Source organism: Haliotis rufescens, unplaced genomic scaffold, assembly GCF_023055435.1.
Source record: "Haliotis rufescens isolate VD_foot unplaced genomic scaffold, xgHalRufe1.0.p SCAF_6, whole genome shotgun sequence".
Classification (NCBI taxonomy): domain Eukaryota; kingdom Metazoa; phylum Mollusca; class Gastropoda; order Lepetellida; family Haliotidae; genus Haliotis; species Haliotis rufescens.
Genome location: NW_025964334.1, coordinates 33,771,041 through 33,790,836, shown reverse-complemented (window position 1 = coordinate 33,790,836; position 19,796 = coordinate 33,771,041). Strand labels below are relative to the sequence as shown.

General features: G+C 42.1%; 1 protein-coding gene across 1 annotated transcript; it reads right to left on the bottom strand.

Annotated features, from left to right (window-relative positions):
* Window positions 1-14,593: 14,593 nt before the first annotated feature.
* LOC124116049 lies at window positions 14,594-19,796 on the bottom strand. The gene is made up of 2 exons (XM_046477263.2): window positions 17,511-19,796; window positions 14,594-15,856 (listed from the first exon to the last, which is right to left on the bottom strand). Exons 1-2 carry the CDS (start codon window positions 19,794-19,796, stop codon window positions 14,594-14,596), a joined length of 3,549 nt encoding a protein of 1,182 aa, XP_046333219.2.

Sequence of the window (19,796 nt, the reverse complement as noted above, 5' to 3'; positions counted from 1 at the left end):
AAGAAGATATCATTAAGATAACAAATACCAGCAGTTTTCGTGTCGAGTGCGTTGTATATCTTTTAATATAACACTAATGTCACTCACTCACCGTGTATTTGCGTGCTAAAAACACGCGTGACGTTTGAAGGACAATTTTTTCATTATTCCGTGTATATTTAAGTGTTTACGTCATTTGAAGTCGTGAAAAACGCATGAACGTCAAATTATGTCGGTCATACGCTCATGAACGTCAGTTTTGCGGTCATGTGACCGGCCGCATATCATGTAAACTTCACATTAAAAACATATATTCTGTCTAATCTTTGTCCATTAGTCACGTAAGCAGTCAGAATCAGGGATGTGACAATATAGTGCATATTTGTTTGTATTAACAAAATTAACTGTAACTCACACATGAGAGTGAGTAGGTAAGATAAAAAAAACAACGTTTTTCCGATGGAGTGCTTTGTTACCTGCAGATTCGACGGTGCTCAATTGAATTTGAGCTGACAAGCCTAGAATCATAATAAAGAAATCAACGCCCCCGCTAACAAACATAAACACCACTCCTAGTTCAAGGTTTCAGACATTTTGATTCATATTTTTTTCCAGAAACCTCAAATTTAATCAATGTATAGATCTTTCTCAACAATGTGTTTAAATTATGAATTTCGGGTTACAGGTTGCGCTCAGTATGTTTATATTGTCAAATATATTTGGTATAGATCGTCAAAGCCTTGAATAGGTATTCAACACAAAAAAACAACACATAAACAAGTAAGACACATTAATTGATATTATAAAAAATACATAGTGACGTCAGAGTTTTGAACTTATGTGACATGGGTTTATACCAAAATGTTTTTGGGTAAATCGGTATCTATATGATATTGACTGCCACAATGATATTCTAAAAGATTCATAATTTTTTAAACAAGGCATTAAGCGCTTAGGGTATTTCCGGTAGGTCTGTTTGTGTGTGATTAAATGTCGTCGCATGATCCTAATAAATATCGAACAATAAATCATGATAGTAGTAAACACGAGACGTTTACATAAACGTCGTTGAAAGGCGGTGTGTTGTGAAAGTGGCAAGCCTTGCTGCTCCGCGCCATCAATGCTAATGGCCTAAGGGAGATAATCGTGTTGTGATATGCTAATATTAAATGAGAGTAAGGTCCCTTGTATGAGCGCCATACCAAGCTCCTTCCCAGCGCGTGACACCTTCGTTACACTCCCGGTAACATAGTATAGAGAGCTCCGCGAACGGGCTATTGCTGTGAGGAGCTTGAGCGCCATACAAGCTCCTTCCCAGCGCGTGACACCTTCGTTACACTCTCGGTAACATAGTATAGAGAGCTCCGCGAACGGGCTATCGCTGCGAGGAGCTTGAGCGCCATACAGTGTATAAACTTAAACTTACCATAGACTGGTTCCCGTTCGTTCCTGCGACAGACTTTGATTGGAAAGTGGAACAAGAGCAGCGATACCAAGCGGAGGATCCGGGAACCAGTCTAAAACTTACCACATCGTGTTGGAGTTCTATAGGGAAATTCAAGCTCCTCACAGCGATATCCCATTCACGCCAGTCTCCTACCCAGAGTTTCATGCGGCCTCTCGCCGCACATACAAGCCGTTACATGGACAGGGTACCAGCCTAAGAATAATTTCTTAACACAGTTCCTTCCCTTGATAAATTACCATGAGTGACGTCGCCTCGACATTATTTCAGCCATATAGCCACGAGATAAAGTATAACGCAGTATCTGTAGTTTGCATGTAGACCATGTCGAGAGTTTGTACAAGGGACGTAACTCCGTTTGAAATTACCAAATAATCTGGTTCCACTGTTCGTACGCACCACAAGATTAACGCTTTCCCCCAGGCATGAGCCGTCTAATTTCCAAGCTGAATTACTCCCCTTTGACCACAAAATTTACTCCAAGCGATTGAATTGTCTCCCTTTGACCATGACAAAAACTTTTTAACATCACTGATTGTTGACGGAATTCAGGCTCATCTGCAAATTCTAATTAATAAATAAAAAACATATTGAAGAAACTATCTAGGTCTAAACCTGTGTGGAAAGTTGTTTTCTTGTTCATAAAATTACAATACAATATCCGGTTCCATTTTACCCGAGACCTCAGATGATAACAAGATGTCAAAAGATTTAATTTGTTTTGAAATTAAAGTGATTTTAGAAGTGATTCGAACCTGTTGTTTATGTTTTATGATATGGAAAACGTGGCTTTATGGTGATGGTTTCTTCTTTTTTTATATCTGCATGCGCTTTGCTTCCCCAATGTGTATTAATTTCGGTTTTCGGATTCAGCTTGCTCTCAATAGTCGACCAAACATGTATAAATGTTTAATTTGTAAAATATTTGATAGATCGTCAAAGCAATGTATAAGGTGTTCTGCAAAAAGGAACCGTTTTTTTCTCCTTTAATTTCTTTTTCGGCCCGCCCCTCCTCTGGGAAAACCTTGGAGATGAAAAACACAAAAATAAGTAATCGCGCCCTCAGCTGTGGTTACCGTATGCCCCCGTGAAACCCGGTACAGGTTTTGGAAAACAAGATAGCGACCGCCGGTTGTATTTTTTATATAGAATCCTTATTCAAAGTTCACTGTCAGTAAAAGTATACGTATTTGAAAGTATTTGGTTAAAGAAGAAATTGAAATGCAGATTTTATAAATATTTGTAGCCATTCAGAGATTTAGGAGTGCGCTTTAAATCCCTCAGTGCACATAGCAAACGCTTCTGACGGGACGATTCGTAGCATCCTGTAGTGACATTTAGGAAAACAACATCTTGATATGAAATTGATGAGGGAATACTGTCACGGTAGTTTTTAAAGTACATATAGGTCAATGGCGGATACAGCTCTTTTTGAAAGGGGGTTGGGGGGGGGGGGGTTTGGGTGCACAATTAAGATCTATTTATTGTCTTTGGTGGTAATTTATAAAGAAATAAAGATTTTTTTCAAATACCACCGCACCCCCCTCTGTATCCGCCCATGTAGGTGATGGGCGGTTTGATTGCTGTCTACCTCTTGTCGTGATACCATTAATCATACACGCATACGTCAGGAAGGTGAGTATAACGGGGAAACACCCTCGACACAGGTGAATTACGTGGAACAGTGTTGCACAACACTAGGCGCTATGCGGAAACGTTTGTAGTTTTACGCCGAACTCAAGAATATTCCAGAGAATTAAAATTAGTGGTCCCTTTGCGTTCGTTATAACCGTAGTTTATGTATGTAAATAGATCACGTGTATTCAGACGTGATATGAGTACACCTACGCGTGTGCTTGTCGTCAGTAGCTCCGTTGCTCATGATATCAATCACTGGCGTGTCTGGTCCTGATATGGCTATTTACAGGCCGCCGAAAAGTAACTCTCCCACTGCGTTCAAATTTAAATGTCCTTCGCTTTTCTTTGTCTTTCAATCTCATTAATATCAGACCTAGTTCTCGCTATCGCTAAACAAAGATCTGGGGACATACCGTTATAGTGAGGCTAGCACTCTAAAACCTGTATAAGTCCGGACTAGTACACACACACACACACGCACACGCACACGCGCGCGCGCGCACGCACGCACGCACGCACACACACACACACACACACACACACACGCACACACCTAATACAATAATAGAACATACCTCTCACACAGAGAAAGCATATAAAGACTTCGTAAACAAAGTTTTGTAAATATTCAACTTCGAATGAGAGGAAGTACTGTCTCTGTGATCGGACCATGATACTTACATCACGAATGCCTATTCGAGTTCTGATTGTGAAAAAAAATATAGAGTGAGAGAATATTAAGTATAGCTTTAACGACATTTTTAGCAGTATTTTCAGTTATATGACGGCGTGTCATCATGATGTTAAAAGGAAGCTCGAAGAGATGCAGGTCTAAGACGGGTTACCACTTTGGTGAAACACACGAACATGGTAGGTTGCTGATAAACCTAGAAACATAACCTAGGAATCGAACCTATGATCATATATAGGTTTCTGGCACACCGATATACAGGAGGATGAGAATGTGCAAACAACAATCTAATAATTTTCATATTTTTCACACTTAGAGATTATTAAACGAGCATGTGTGTCATACTGAATTTACGTAACGAGTGTCAGAATTCTTGTAATCCCCGAGCGAGAGGGAGGGCTATATATACATGAATTTTTACACGAGTTTCGTAAAATCAGTGCGACACACATGTGAGTGTCATGATTCTTTTATTACCCATTATTTCTTAATCCTTTTGAGCTCTCCTTCAAATAAATGCACTGACCAACCTTGCTGTCCTTGAAAACCACAATGTGTCAGCTTTGACGTCAATTTATTTTTCTCACGACACCAGTGTTATTTCAACCACTCGAACTTATTGATTTAATCCTATTGATTTAGGATTAAGCAGCTCTTTGAATGAACGCTCGATGACTGCCTTTAGGCTGATTCACGGTGGTATATCAACTGAAATTGTGTTTTAAGTGGTGTTACACCTAATTCACTCGGTAAACTAGGCCGGTGAGAGATAAGGGATATGTCCTTGAACAGATGTAGGATAGTTTTACGCCACTGTTTTTTCCTATGGTATGATTCATAAGGTCTTCATGAATTGGTTTGATATAAATTGTACACATATGAGGAACTCGAGTCGAGTCTTGGGTGTAACGCTAAAAGTGTCCCCAAGCAACCTATGCTTGTCGTACGAGGGGGGTACGATTCTTAAATCAATAAAACGAAGATGATATGCGAGATTTGGGCTGGCCAGTATGAAAAAGAACATTTATGAACGTACTAAAACTGGAAATATTGTGACTAAGCTAGTTCCAAGCACTCTCTGCGCGTCGTCAACATGCGCAAATTATATTCATTCGTGACCAACTCGTGTTATTTCGGGACAGGCCGAATAGCGACTCGTGCCCCTCTCATGGCCATTTTTGCGACCGGTTTCCGTCTTAGCGCAAACGGGCGTACCTGAAACAATTGTCAAATCGTTGCGCAATGGTTCACATATATTTCCCCATATATTATATATATTTTAGGTGCAATTTAAAGCACATCGGGACATGCGGAATTATACAGTATGATTGAACACATTTAACTGTGTCTTGGGTATATTTTTAGACGCAAGACATATGTACAATTATTTCTGAGAGATTCTTTGAGGAAGAACTTGAAATCATACGCGCATTCTCATTGGTTTGTCGTATTTTCGCATGTAACATTCATCGATAGGGGGACGAGTCTTCTTGCAGGTTACGGAAAGGGGCGAGTGGTGACGAATGAAATTATAGTGTGATATGAAGAAACGGAGCCCAGCTTGTGCTGCGCAAGAAGATATTTTACTCACTTCTTTAATTTGAACACACCCCCCCGCCCCCCCCCCCCCCCAAAAAAAAAAAAAACCAACAAAAAAAACCCCAAAATACTTGTATATTCCTACGCAAAAGTACGATTTTACACGTCCACGGTATGTGATACTAGTATGTCATTATACACGCTCTACATTACCCAAACTGTCGCGAAATGAGAAAGTATACACGAACAGGGCCTGTTTGCTAAATTCAAATTCAGTGACTTGCATTTTCTGAAAGATGCTATGTCATATGTCATTATGACCTTCATGACTTGTTGACATGCGTCACGACTCTGCTACAAGGAAAACGCCTACACGCATGTTTATGAAAATAACAGGAGTTTGGTGTAATGTTTTGACAGTGAATTATGATGTTGATAATTATGAATACACTTGTTATTGTGCTATGTTTTCACATGTCAAGTATAACCCAGATCCGACCAGACCTAACAAATCTAAATCCCCAAGCGACACATCTTTAGATGCAATTTTTCTGAAAGTATAACAGATTATGAATTGCACTTGGTTGCATAGCGTGATAACGATGTATGAATATATAAGAGAATAATGCATTTACCCTCCAGACAGAAATTATCATATCGCGAAGACCTTTAGGAGCCTTAAAAAGCAGTTAGTTAGGAAGCGTGATATTTTCATTATTTTCATTATAAGTGCCTTCGGTAAACCAAATTCCGTTCCCAATTAATTTCTGAATTATCAAATTAGAGGTATAAGCTTTAAAATTGATACAATTGTATACTTTTCGGAAAAGTGTAAATGAATTGTTGCTTGAGCAGTCCATAAATATAGTATGTAAGCCAACGATTCCATTAGTTTGATGATATGATCGATTTTATTCACACTAGATGTTTTTTCCTTATGGCATGCTAAACTTGTGAATACACCATCTATTTTTCTATGTTTCTGATGATAGAACCCGTGAAGATCCTGGGTAGAATAGATCTTCAGCATCCCATGCTTGCCGTAAAAGGCGGCTATGCTTGTCGTAAGAGGCAACTAACGGGATCGGGTGGTCAGGCTCGCTGACTTGGTTGATGCATGTCATCGTATCCCAATAACGTAGATCGATGCTCATGTTGTCAATCACTGGGTAGTCTGGTCCAGACTCGATTATTTACAAACCGCCGTCGTATAGCTGGAATATTGTTGAGTGCGGCGTTAAACAACAAACCAACCAACTAAAAGTGATGGAAATCATGTCTCAAAAATTCACGTAAAAGGTAATAAAATCGATATTACAGTTGTCACATACGGGAAACTACGGAAGATTCAGTCTGATATCGTAAGAAAGAAGAAGATAACACTGCTTTCTTTCACATAACTACCGCGTCCCCTCGTTATACCGCGTCTACAGGGAACGCGAACTTATTCTTTCTTTTTCAGTTTTAATATAACGAAAAGCTTATTTCTTAAACTGTTATGATTAAGCCTGAACTCCATATTCGTCTGAGATACCTATCCTCTGAGCCTTGAGGTGTCTGTGACCTTGGATTCATAGTATTCAAGGACATTAATCTGTTTTTTTAGATCACGTTCGTGACTTTATTGATAAAGATTATAGTTAAAATGTTCAACAAGGTTTGGCCTCTAAGGTTTGAAGTGTGTGAAGATTAACTGTGAAAACACACCTGATTCAATTCAATTAGTTTGTTGATTTAGACGGTGGAATTACCTCCTGAAGATTAACCACACTGCCAATTTTTTGTCAAAATTAAAACAAAAATAATTTTAACCAGGGAATTGGAACGTTTGGTCTGAAAAACATTGGCATTATAACCAAGGTGACATTATAACCCAGGTGGCATTATAACCCAGTTGGCATTGTAACCGAGGTGGCATTGTAACCGAGGTGGCATTGTAACCGAGGTGGCATTGTAACCAGGGTGGCATTATAACCCAGTTGGCATTATAACCCAGGTGGCATTATAACCCAGTTGGCATTGTAACCGAGGTGGCATTGTAACCGAGGTGGCATTGTAACCAGGGTGGCATTAAAACCAAGATGGCATTATAACCCAGGTGGCATTATAACCCAGTTGGCATTGTAACCAAGGTGACATTGTAACCAAGGTGGCATTATAACCCAGTTGGCATTGTAACCAGGGTGGCATTATAACCAAGGTGGCATTAAAACCAAGATGGCATTATAACCAGGGTGGCATTATAACCCAGTTGGCATTGTAACCAAGGTGACATTGTAACCAAGGTGGCATTATAACCAAGGTGGTAATTAATTACCGAGGTGGCATTATAACCAAGCTGGCAATATAACCAAGCTGGCATTATAACCAAGCTGGCATTATAATCAAGGTGTCATTATAACCTGGGTGACATTATAGCCAGGGTGACATTATAACCAAGGTGGCATTATAACCAAGGTGGCATTATAACCAGTGTGACACACTGAAGTTCCTTTTCATAGTAGCATGGCGATGTTATACAAATATGGATATATTTCTTATTATTACAAGGGCTATACCCGACATGTTTATGTATTTTAAAAAATACCTCAACATATCACAAGTGCCTGCAATGTTATGTTACTTGAAAAGTTTGAGACCCAGTTTCTAACATGTAGCCCAGCAGAGAAGATTATAACACTAAAGGAAGCCATCAAACGATGCCAATAGGCTGGAAGGCCCACAGTAACATGTGACCTAAGTAGGTCACATTGGAATTCCCTTTTTTTCTGAACACGGCACCAGTGTTATAAAATCCAGTGAGGGTAAACTGTCTCATACTTCAATCCTTGTATGGGGATGAAGCCACACTTGGAGAGAGCGCTCGATGGCTAACTGTAAGCGAATGTTGCATCTTGGGATTAAACGACACAAAGAGAAGATGAGGTAAATACGGTGTATTTGGCCAGAAGTGGAATGTGAGGTTACAAGGTTCATAATCAAACTTTCACAACAGACAACACATAAATATACTTTATCACAGATGCTTACATGTAAATTAAATCAAATGTCTTCAATAAAAGGACGATTGCACAACGAAGATGTATAACAATTAACACTACGAGATCGGATATATCTCTTATATAATACATTATCGACATACAAATACAATATTATACGTCCGATTAGAAAAATATTATTTACATGCATATATCAGTATAAGACAAACATTAAACATTTTTTTCAGTATGAAGTTCAACCATATGGATCATATGTTTCGTGAGATCGGATATATATAAAATAGGAAATGATCCACATACATATTTTTGTGAACATTTGCAAAATCACAAGTGTTCGATTATTATAACATCCCACAAGTACATGGCTAATTAAATTATTATTTACATGTATATATCAGTAATAGTTTACAATAAACATTTTTTTTGTGGTGTGAATTTCAATAGTATGAATCATATGCAAGTCGTTATATTTAAAGAATCCAAATAGAAAAAAAAGTAAATTACCATTAAAAGTGATCAAAATTTAAATATATTTTAAAGCAGTGTTTAAAGATATTATCAATAATAATATATCATTGCACTTTGCTCTCACTTCTCAGCGAAAGGACTCATTAGAACAATAACAATGTGACTCATATAAACATTCAAAATAATTCTCCGGCAGAGATAATCACAGCATTCTTTTTAAAGATAGTGCCTTGTGTTGCCTTACAACATATTTCATCCCGTGCTTATAACTTAATTATTAAATTGAAATCATAGCAGTCCTTGCTTCCCCAAGGTATAAGGGCAACTAAACCTTAAAACTTAATTCCTGCATTTTTCATTTAAATACATTCATGTAAGTTTCACTCAAATACATAAATGTTTTCTCAAAAACAATTGTTCGTGAAACCACTCTAAAGTCTATATAAATCCCAAAATCCCAAGAGGAAGAAGTAACAGTGGCAGGACCAGGGGAAGATAATCCTCGTACATCGGTGTGTCCTCACAGTGCTTGTTGTACACATCGAGCTCCTTCTGGCACAAAGCGCGGTACGCCGCCGTGTGGGGAGCGTCCAGGTCGGAGGGAGATGGGCTCCCGTCTACAGCAGCAACGACATCAACTTCATTACGAACAGCTGGGTGATCCTCCACAGCATCAACAAAGATGTCAGATGAAGCATCTAATCTATGACGTTCACAAGAAGTATTGTTGGGAGTCTCTGTGGCAGAGAAAAACCTGGGTGAGCCGACAGCAGAGAACAGTTCTGGGGATGCAGATGGCGTGTGGAATTGGGAAGTTGCACACGATGCTGTGGTAGGTGTGCTTATATATAGCGAATTTGCAGTAGGTGTGTAGCGCCCAGGAGAACCATTTGGTGAATGGAAGGCAGAGGGGATTTCAAGAGTTTCCCCTGTTGAGGAAGCATCCAAACTCGGACATCCATCATGTGCAGACTTGGAAGTAGCAGCATCTGTATTGTTAGTCAGACTTGGACTTCCATCTTGTGCAGACTTGGAAGTAGCAGCATCTGTATTGTTAGTCAGACTTGGACTTCCATCTTGTGCAGACTTGGAAGTAGCAGCATCTGTATAGTTAGTCAGACTTGGACTTCCATCTTGTGCAGACTTGGAAGTAGCAGCATCTGTATAGTTAGTCAGACTTGGACTTCCATCTTGTGCAGACTTGGAAGTAGCAGCATCTGTATAGTTAGTCAGACTTGGACTTCCATCTTGTGCAGACTTGGAAGTAGCAGCATCTGTATTGTTAGTCAGACTTGGACTTCCATCTTGTGCAGACTTGGAAGTAGCAGCATCTGTATTGTTAGTCAGACTTGGACTTCCATCTTGTGCAGACTTGGAAGTAGCAGCATCTGTATTGTTAGTCAGACTTGGACTTCCATCTTGTGCAGACTTGGAAGTAGCAGCATCTGTATAGTTAGTCAGACTTGGACTTCCATCTTGTGCAGACTTGGAAGTAGCAGCATCTGTATTGTTAGTCAGTCTTGGACTTCCATCTTGTGCAGACTTGGAAGTAGCAGCATCTGTATTGTTAGTCAGACTTGGACTTCCATCTTGTGCAGACTTGGAAGTAGCAGCATCTGTATAGTTAGTCAGACTTGGACTTCCATCTTGTGCAGACTTGGAAGTAGCATCATCTGTATTGTTAGTCAGACTTGGACTTCCATCTTGTGCAGACTTGGAAGTAGCAGCATCTGTATTGTTAGTCAGACTTGGACTTCCATCTTGTGCAGACTTGGAAGTAGCAGCATCTGTATAGTTAGTCAGACTTGGACTTCCATCTTGTGCAGACTTGGAAGTAGCAGCATCTGTATAGTTAGTCAGACTTGGACTTCCATCTTGTGCAGACTTGGAAGTAGCATCATCCGTATTGTTAGTCAGACTTGGACTTCCATCTTGTGCAGACTTGGAAGTAGCAGCATCTGTATTGTTAGTCAGACTTGGACTTCCATCTTGTGCAGACTTGGAAGTAGCAGCATCTGTATAGTTAGTCAGACTTGGACTTCCATCTTGTGCAGACTTGGAAGTAGCATCATCCGTATTGTTAGTCAGACTTGGACTTCCATCTTGTGCAGACTTGGAAGTAGCAGCATCTGTATAGTTAGTCAGACTTGGACTTCCATCTTGTGCAGACTTGGAAGTAGCAGCATCTGTATAGTTAGTCAGACTTGGACTTCCATCTTGTGCAGACTTGGAAGTAGCAGCATCTGTATTGTTAGTCAGACTTGGACTTCCATCTTGTGCAGACTTGGAAGTAGCAGCATCTGTATAGTTAGTCAGACTTGGACTTCCATCTTGTGCAGACTTGGAAGTAGCAGCATCTGTATAGTTAGTCAGACTTGGACTTCCATCTTGTGCAGACTTGGAAGTAGCATCATCCGTATTGTTAGTCAGACTTGGACTTCCATCTTGTGCAGACTTGGAAGTAGCAGCATCTGTATTGTTAGTCAGACTTGGACTTCCATCTTGTGCAGACTTGGAAGTAGCAGCATCTGTATTGTTAGTCAGACTTGGACTTCCATCTTGTGCAGACTTGGAAGTAGCAGCATCTGTATAGTTAGTCAGACTTGGACTTCCATCTTGTGCAGACTTGGAAGTAGCATCATCCGTATTGTTAGTCAGACTTGGACTTCCATCTTGTGCAGACTTGGAAGTAGCATCATCCGTATTGTTAGTCAGACTTGGACTTCCATCTTGTGCAGACTTGGAAGTAGCAGCATCTGTATTGTTAGTCAGACTTGGACTTCCATCTTGTGCAGACTTGGAAGTAGCAGCATCTGTATAGTTAGTCAGACTTGGACTTCCATCTTGTGCAGACTTGGAAGTAGCATCATCTGTATTGTTAGTCAGACTTGGACTTCCATCTTGTGCAGACTTGGAAGTAGCAGCATCTGTATTGTTAGTCAGACTTGGACTTCCATCTTGTGCAGACTTGGAAGTAGCAGCATCTGTATAGTTAGTCAGACTTGGACTTCCATCTTGTGCAGACTTGGAAGTAGCATCATCCGTATTGTTAGTCAGACTTGGACTTCCATCTTGTGCAGACTTGGAAGTAGCAGCATCTGTATTGTTAGTCAGACTTGGACTTCCATCTTGTGCAGACTTGGAAGTAGCAGCATCTGTATAGTTAGTCAGACTTGGACTTCCATCTTGTGCAGACTTGGAAGTAGCATCATCCGTATTGTTAGTCAGACTTGGACTTCCATCTTGTGCAGACTTGGAAGTAGCATCATCCGTATTGTTAGTCAGACTTGGACTTCCATCTTGTGCAGACTTGGAAGTAGCAGCATCTGTATTGTTAGTCAGACTTGGACTTCCATCTTGTGCAGACTTGGAAGTAGCAGCATCTGTATTGTTAGTCAGACTTGGACTTCCATCTTGTGCAGACTTGGAAGTAGCAGCATCTGTATAGTTAGTCAGACTTGGACTTCCATCTTGTGCAGACTTGGAAGTAGCAGCATCCGTATAGTTAGTCAGACCTGGACTTCCATCTTGTGCAGACTTGGAAGTAGCAGCATCTGTATTGTTAGTCAGACTTGGACATCCATCTTGTGCAGACTTGGAAGTAGCAGCATCTGTATAGTTAGTCAGACTTGGACTTCCATCTTGTGCAGACTTGGAAGTAGCAGCATCTGTATTGTTAGTCAGACTTGGACTTCCATCTTGTGCAGACTTGGAAGTAGCAGCATCTGTATTGTTAGTCAGACTTGGACTTCCATCTTGTGCAGACTTGGAAGTAGCAGCATCTGTATAGTTAGTCAGACTTGGACTTCCATCTTGTGCAGACTTGGAAGTAGCAGCATCTGTATAGTTAGTCAGACTTGGACTTCCATCTTGTGCAGACTTGGAAGTAGCAGCATCTGTATAGTTAGTCAGACTTGGACTTCCATCGTGTGCAGACTTTGAAGTAGCAGCATCTGTATAGTTAGTCAAACTTGGACTTCCATCTTGTGCAGACTTGGAAGTAACAACAGAGGTATCCTTGATCTCAGCAGAGAACTCAATACCTGTGTGCATGTTCATGTTGTATGTGGCATGTCCGTAGGACGATACAGGATCAAGGCTGCATGACATGTGAATCTTTGAAATGAACGAGCTGTCCTGGACCTCGGCCGAATTAACAAAACCTAATGATGTACCGGACTCTTCTACAATCAACATCGTGGCTAGGTCCTTGTTATTTGACGTTGACACTTCACCACTCCTGATGCTTCTATTGCTACCCCTGCTAGATCTAATATCACTTGACACAGCACCATTGACTTCAGCTGAGCTAGGACTTGAGGTGTCTATGTTGATAGGTGTATTAACACCTACAGATCCGGCAGATTCGTCCTCTGTTTCCTCATCACTGAAGTCAAGGCTAAGTAACGGCACAGTTAGGGTTAGGGTCGGAAACAGAACCTCCTTTGTGTACTCATCCTGCAGCCGCTGGCTTAAAGTCGAGAGAGTGGGCCGGTCAGCTGGGTCCTCAGCCATACACGTGTCAGAAAGGGACAATAAGGCTGAGATGTGGGAGACGCCATGTATCTTCTTCAGGACTCTTCCAAAACTGTATACATCACATGCGGGAGTTGTCTCAACATGAGCACACGCCTCTGGAGCTAGATGTACACACTCCTCCATAGCCCCTTTGTACGTTACCCCTGATTTGTATGACGCTGTTCCCATGTCACAGAACTTGACCGTGGGCAGTGCTCCAGACATGTCCACTAGTATGTTGTCTGACTTGATATCATTAATGAGAACGTCTTTATTGTGGATTTTCTTAAGTCCATTGGCAAGCTGGCACACAATATTCAGCCAGTGTAATCTTGGCACACCTGATTCGCACATAATATCATACAGTGTTTGGCCGGAACCAACATACTCCATCACGATGCTGTAGCAGTCCTCCTCGTTCATCAATAGTCCGTAACAGATAGGGACGCAGCCTGTTGACTCAAGGTACATGGTGATCTTTGCCTCATTAGCGACGGAATCCAGTGTTGTCTTGTCTGTAAAGTGTTCTTTAACCACCACATCTCTACTCAGGCCAGGGGACACCGTCAGCGTTGCTGCATACACCTCTCCGAAAGATCCAGAGCCGATGACAATTTCAGTGAGGCCATCTTGCTCAACCTTGAAGTCGACCATGTTTGAGGGAAGAGTTGGGATCTTGATGTGCCAGAATTCTGAAGACATGCTGAATGAAGGTCCACACGCCCTCTTGAAGACGTACTCAGAAGGAAACGGTTCATTGCTGGCGAGCTTGTCCTGATCGTGGTCAAGAGTGGACATACAGCTGAAGGGATGTCCACCGCGATAAGCTTGTCCGAGAGAGGCACGTGAGGGAGACAAGATGCTCAGGGTAGGAATGTCCAGGACGTCATCCTCATGGCTGAAGTCATCATGCAGGAAAGAATGTGAAGGTTCAGCCCTGAAACAGCAACGCCAAAGTAAGAAGACATGTAACACTCAATTAATCATTATCATCGTATTTACGAGAATATGTGAATGTATTATCTGTCCTTTCACCTTTCATAAACTAATCTTATGTACCTTTCATCTGGACTGTTGTTTGTGAAGCAAAGATCTCCCATGAAGTCATCCTCGTTGGTTGGATTATCCTCGAAAACTGGGAACTTCCCATGTCTAAAATGAGAAATATGTGTGATAACATAATCAATACACAGGATGAAATATTTACATTGCATCAAACATTATTCCACAAATGCCATAGTTTTAATTTTGAAATATATTAACGATATTCCAGTTGCCATGTAACCATAATATCTCCTACCTCCTATAGTGGGCCTCTCTGTACCATAGGTCTCTCTCCATCTGGATAGTGCTGTACTCTTCACTCTCCATTGAAGGGCTTGTATGGTTCTGTGCAGTCCCTTCTGTTGATCCGCACTGATCTAGGCACTGTTCCAGGTTCTGCCAAGGTCGTCCAGGACTAGATTCCTCGGAGCTCTCTATAAGGTTTGATAAGAAACACAAGCCACTGCTGTATCCGCCTTCAAGAAATGGTGTGCATATCAGCAGGACCACTCTCTCCTTAACGGAGTCTGGAACATCACAGAGGGAATTGTATTGCGAGACGTCTTTGAACAACTCTTTGAGATGCTTGGAGTCGTCCTGAAGATCTAACGGGGGCACTACCACTTTATTCAAATGGTTTCCATGATGTCCCGAGGTAGGAGCCCTGTATGTAGCTGGAGGCATAAGACCCCTCTCAGGATGCCTTTTGATTGAAAGTAATATTTTGTCTTCTTTTCCTTGTGGCAGTTTTGCGTCCCGGCTGTGACACTGCTGCAGTGTGGAATCGGTGAGCTGAGCTGTATCCTCAGCTGCGTTCGTCTTTCTTTTTTCAGGTTCTACACACGTTTTGTCACAATCAACATATGCTCCGTCCGCACCAGTTGGCCTCCTGTTTCTTGATCTATAGCCATCAGAGTGGCGTTTGTTCAGATAGCTGTGCCTTGGCTTATTCCGGACAACATCCTGACCTCTTGAGAACCCTCGGTCTGACTTGGATCCAAAGACAGAAGAGTTGACAGTGTCCAGGTCACAGTCGCCTTCTTCTTTGGTGTAACCGTTGTTGTTAGTGTTAAGGCAGGCTGTGTAGTTTAACTGGGCAGTCTTGGTGTTTACTTGTGACAAGTCCCCAGGTTTGTCTTTACCCTCAGATATTAAACTGGTCTCTTTGATGATGGATCCACACTGGATTTTCCTGATGAAGCACCTCACCAGCTGAAGCCTGCTATAATTCTCGTCTGCTGTCTCCGGTACACGCATCTTCTTCACCTCCTCCCAGTACAGGTCCTCCATGATCTGGATCTGAGATCGACCTGCCTGTTGAGCTGGTGCCCTGCTGGGAATTGCCCTGAAGTACTTCATGTGTTGAGTGGCCAGGTCCTTCAGGGAGGCCGAGACCATGTCGGGGTATGTGTCCTCAAGCCAGTACCAGGGTGTGAGCGGACTCCGGGCCAGGCAGCTGCCAGGGGGGACAGGCTTCAGGGATGGGATGGCGTTGAGGATACGCCGCTTGGTGTCCTTTGAAAAGAAAAATTGAAATAAAGGGGTGTTGTCTGTTTTGTTTGCTGTTCCACGCCGCAGCAATATGCCGGTGGTCTGCAAATAATCGAGTCTGGGTCAGCCAATCCAGTTATTGACAGTATGAGCATCAATCCACGCAATTGGGATACGATGACGGGCAATCAAACTAGCACCGCGCAAGGCACTGAGTCGACATTTTCGCCACCCTTAGGTATATTTTTACCTGTATACTTACTCAGAATCCCAACGGGTTAAACGTGCTTTACAAAGATGTGTTGTTAAAAAAATCAAATCAATCAGGCTACTAAAACAATGTATAATTCCTTTATAATGTAGCACGAAAGTATTTGCATTGTAATAAATAGAGTAATTAATAAAACTTGGTAATTTGGTGGGTCTCCGACAGATATGATTTTCAGGGTTTTTTTTACACCTTTGATTAATACGGATTACGTACATGTAGTCACTGTCTCTCATGTATCTAAGTATGGATAAGCATTTATGGATGAGCAACTTCTTTATTACAATTGAGAGTGACGTTTCGATGTAGGTTCTAACACCGTTATCAAGCAAGTGATGCTTATCCTCCCTTAGTATTCCAACTTCTAAATGCCTATAAAAGAAGTATAATTTCTTTATAAGAAAATCCAAGCTATCCCAGAAAATTTCTGCTACTTATAATACATTTTATATTGCTATCAGCACAAAATACTCCATGAACTTTCACCAACGCAATAACACATGTGGATACAAAAAGGGTAACATATATCAAACTTGATTGTCATGTTTAAAAGCTCCCGGGCGAAGATATTACAAACGTTATGAAAACGTTACTTTACTGAAAAGTGAGTGAGTGAGTGGGTGAGTATGGTTTTACGCCGCGTTTAGCAATATCCCAGCAATATCACGGCGGGGGACACCAGAAATGGGCTTCACACATTGTACCCATGTCGGGAATCGAACCCGGGTCTTCGGCGTGACGAGCGAACGTTTTAACCACTAGGCTACCTGACCGCCCCCTTGACTGAAAAGAGTCGCCGAAACGCAATTATGAAACCCGTATCAAACACACCACCATGGAATTAACATTTCTTGTTTGTTTTATTTTTAGTCATCATTAAACATAGGTGTATACTTTCTTTTGCCCGGCAGTTCAGTTTAACCTGCCAACTTATCCCAATGGCATACACAGTACACACGCTGAATGGTTCTTTTGGTGGGTGGATGGGGTTGGTGGGGTATTTGGGTGGAGAGCCCACAACCCACAACAAACCCCCAATGTCCCCACAGCCCACATTCTCTACAAAAAGTGATATTTTGTCATAATATTTGTTTAGAACATACTTTCCGACCAACATCTCTATAATATACATTAATATGTATATCGAATAATATAGTGAGTAAGTAAGTGAGTGAGTAAGTATGGCTTCACGCCGCTTTTAGCAATATCCCAGCAATATCACGGCGGGGGACACCAGAAATGGGCTTGACACATTGTACCCATGTCGGGAATCGAACCCGGGTATTCGGCGTGATGAGCGAATGATTTAACCACTAGACTACCCGACCGCCCCGAATAATATAGTAATCAGATGGAAACAGTACATTAGCTCCATTTTGATAATGCTAAAACTCCTTTATAGATACTTACCATTTCGTTCTCCTTGAAGCTGATGTACTTGGTCGTGCGGGGCTTGTACCTCAGCGGAAGTCCGTCCAGTTTGTCTCTGAGCAGACGACATTTTTCAACCCGACTCCACTGGGGTCGAACTAGCGGTCGTGGTTTTGGGGGCACCATTTCCGGTGGTACCTCCTTCTGAAGAAACGGTAGAAGGACGCGTGGCTTGGTTAATTTCCTTTCATTAGAAATGATGTCTTGGCTTGGCTCAGTCTCCATTTGAGTTGAGCTTCTTGGAGTTGGTGGCGCTGGCACCAGGGGTTTTGCATGACCAGGCAAGAATATTACTGCCGTAGCTACGATCCCATCGTAAAATGCAACAAATGGCCCTTCCCTTTCCCCAGGTTCTGTCTTGTTCCTTGCACTGTTGGGAGGGCTCTTCAGATAATCTACATCACCGGGCAAGAATATTACTGCCGTGGCCACGATCCCATCGTAAAATGCTACAAAGGGGAGTCCGTCTTTCTTGAGTTCAGCCAGATACCGTGGGTTAGAGGGAGGGATCACTACACGAGATTCAACCTCACCTGGATCCAATGTGGCCAACATTGTTTGGTTATAGGCAGTAGATAGACTTAGCTCACGCTTGAGTAGGGCCAGGTTCATGAGGCTTGAGAGTTGGTCCTCCAGGAATTCTTTAAAGTCAAGCACCAATGTGCGTGCCATGGACAGGAATTCTTCGTTATGTGTGATATATGGACTGTCCATATTTCTTAATCCGACCAGTTGCACATGTCTCAATGGTTGATGCTTCAGGCGTTGTACATTACGTGGTAAGATTGCCTGTGTTCGGGCTACCCTCTCATCGTAAAATGCAAAGTAAGGATTTCTCTTTTTCACAAGTTCTACTTTGTTTCTAGGGCTTGATGTCAAGGCATGTGTCTGGTCTACAGCTCCTGGTAGGAATATCTGTGCCGTGGCTACCACCCCGTCGTAAAATGCGACAAATGGCCCTTCCCTTTCCCCAGGTTCTGTCTTGTTCCTTGCGCTGTTGGGAGGGCTCTTCAGATAATCTACATCACCGGGCAAGAATATTACTGCCGTGGCCACGATCCCATCGTAAAATGCTACAAAGGGGAGTCCGTCTTTCTTGAGTTCAGCCAGATACCGTGGGTTAGAGGGAGGGATCACTACACGAGATTCAACCTCACCTGGATCCAATGTGGCCAACATTGTTTGGTTATAGGCAGTAGATAGACTTAGCTCACGCTTGAGTAGATCAAGGTTCATGAGGCTTGTGAGTTGGTCCTCCAGGAATTCTTTATAGTCAAGCACCAATGTGCGTGCCATGGACAGGAATTCTTCGTTATGTGTGATATATGGACTCTCCATATTTCTTAATCCGACCAGTTGCACATGTCTCAATGGTTGATGCTTCAGGCGTTGTACATTACGTGGTAAGATTGCCTGTGTTCGGGCTACACTCTCATCGTAAAATGCAAAGTAAGGATTTCTCTTTTTCACAAGTTCTACTTTGTTTCTAGGGCTCGATGTCAAGGCATCTGTCTGGTCTACAGCTCCTGGTAGGAATATCTGTGCCGTGGCTACCACCCCGTCGTAAAATGCGACAAATGGCCCTTCCCTTTCCCCAGGTTCTGTCTTGTTCCTTGCGCTGTTGGGAGGGCTCTTCAGATAATCTACATCACCGGGCAAGAATATTACTGCCGTGGCTACGATCCCATCGTAAAATGCGACAAAGGGGAGTCCGTCTTTCTTGAGTTCAGCCAGATACCGTGGGTTAGAGGGAGGGATCACTATACGAGATTCAACCTCACCTGGATCCAATGTGGCAAACATTGTTTGGTTATAGGCAGTAGATAGACTTAGCTCACGCTTGAGTAGATCAAGGTTCATGAGGCTTGTGAGTTGGTCCTCCAGGAATTCTTTAAAGTCAAGCACCAATGTGCGTGCCATGGACAGGAATTCTTCGTTATAAATAATAATATCTGCACTTGAGATCTTGAATCCGGTCAGTTGCACATGTCTCAATGGCTGATGCTTCAGGTGTAGTCCATTACGTGGCAAGTTTGCTTGTGCCGTGGCTACCCTACCGTCGTATAATGCGCCATTGGGACTTTTCTTTCCCAACAGTTCTACCTTATTTCGAGCAATGGAGTCCTTCCGATCTACAGCTTCTGGTAAGAATATTACTGCCGTGGATATGTTGCCATCGTAAAATGCGACAAACGGACTTACTTCAGCCCCGCTCCAAAATTGGAGTAAAGGCGGTGTGTCGATTCCGACGATTTCAATCTTCAT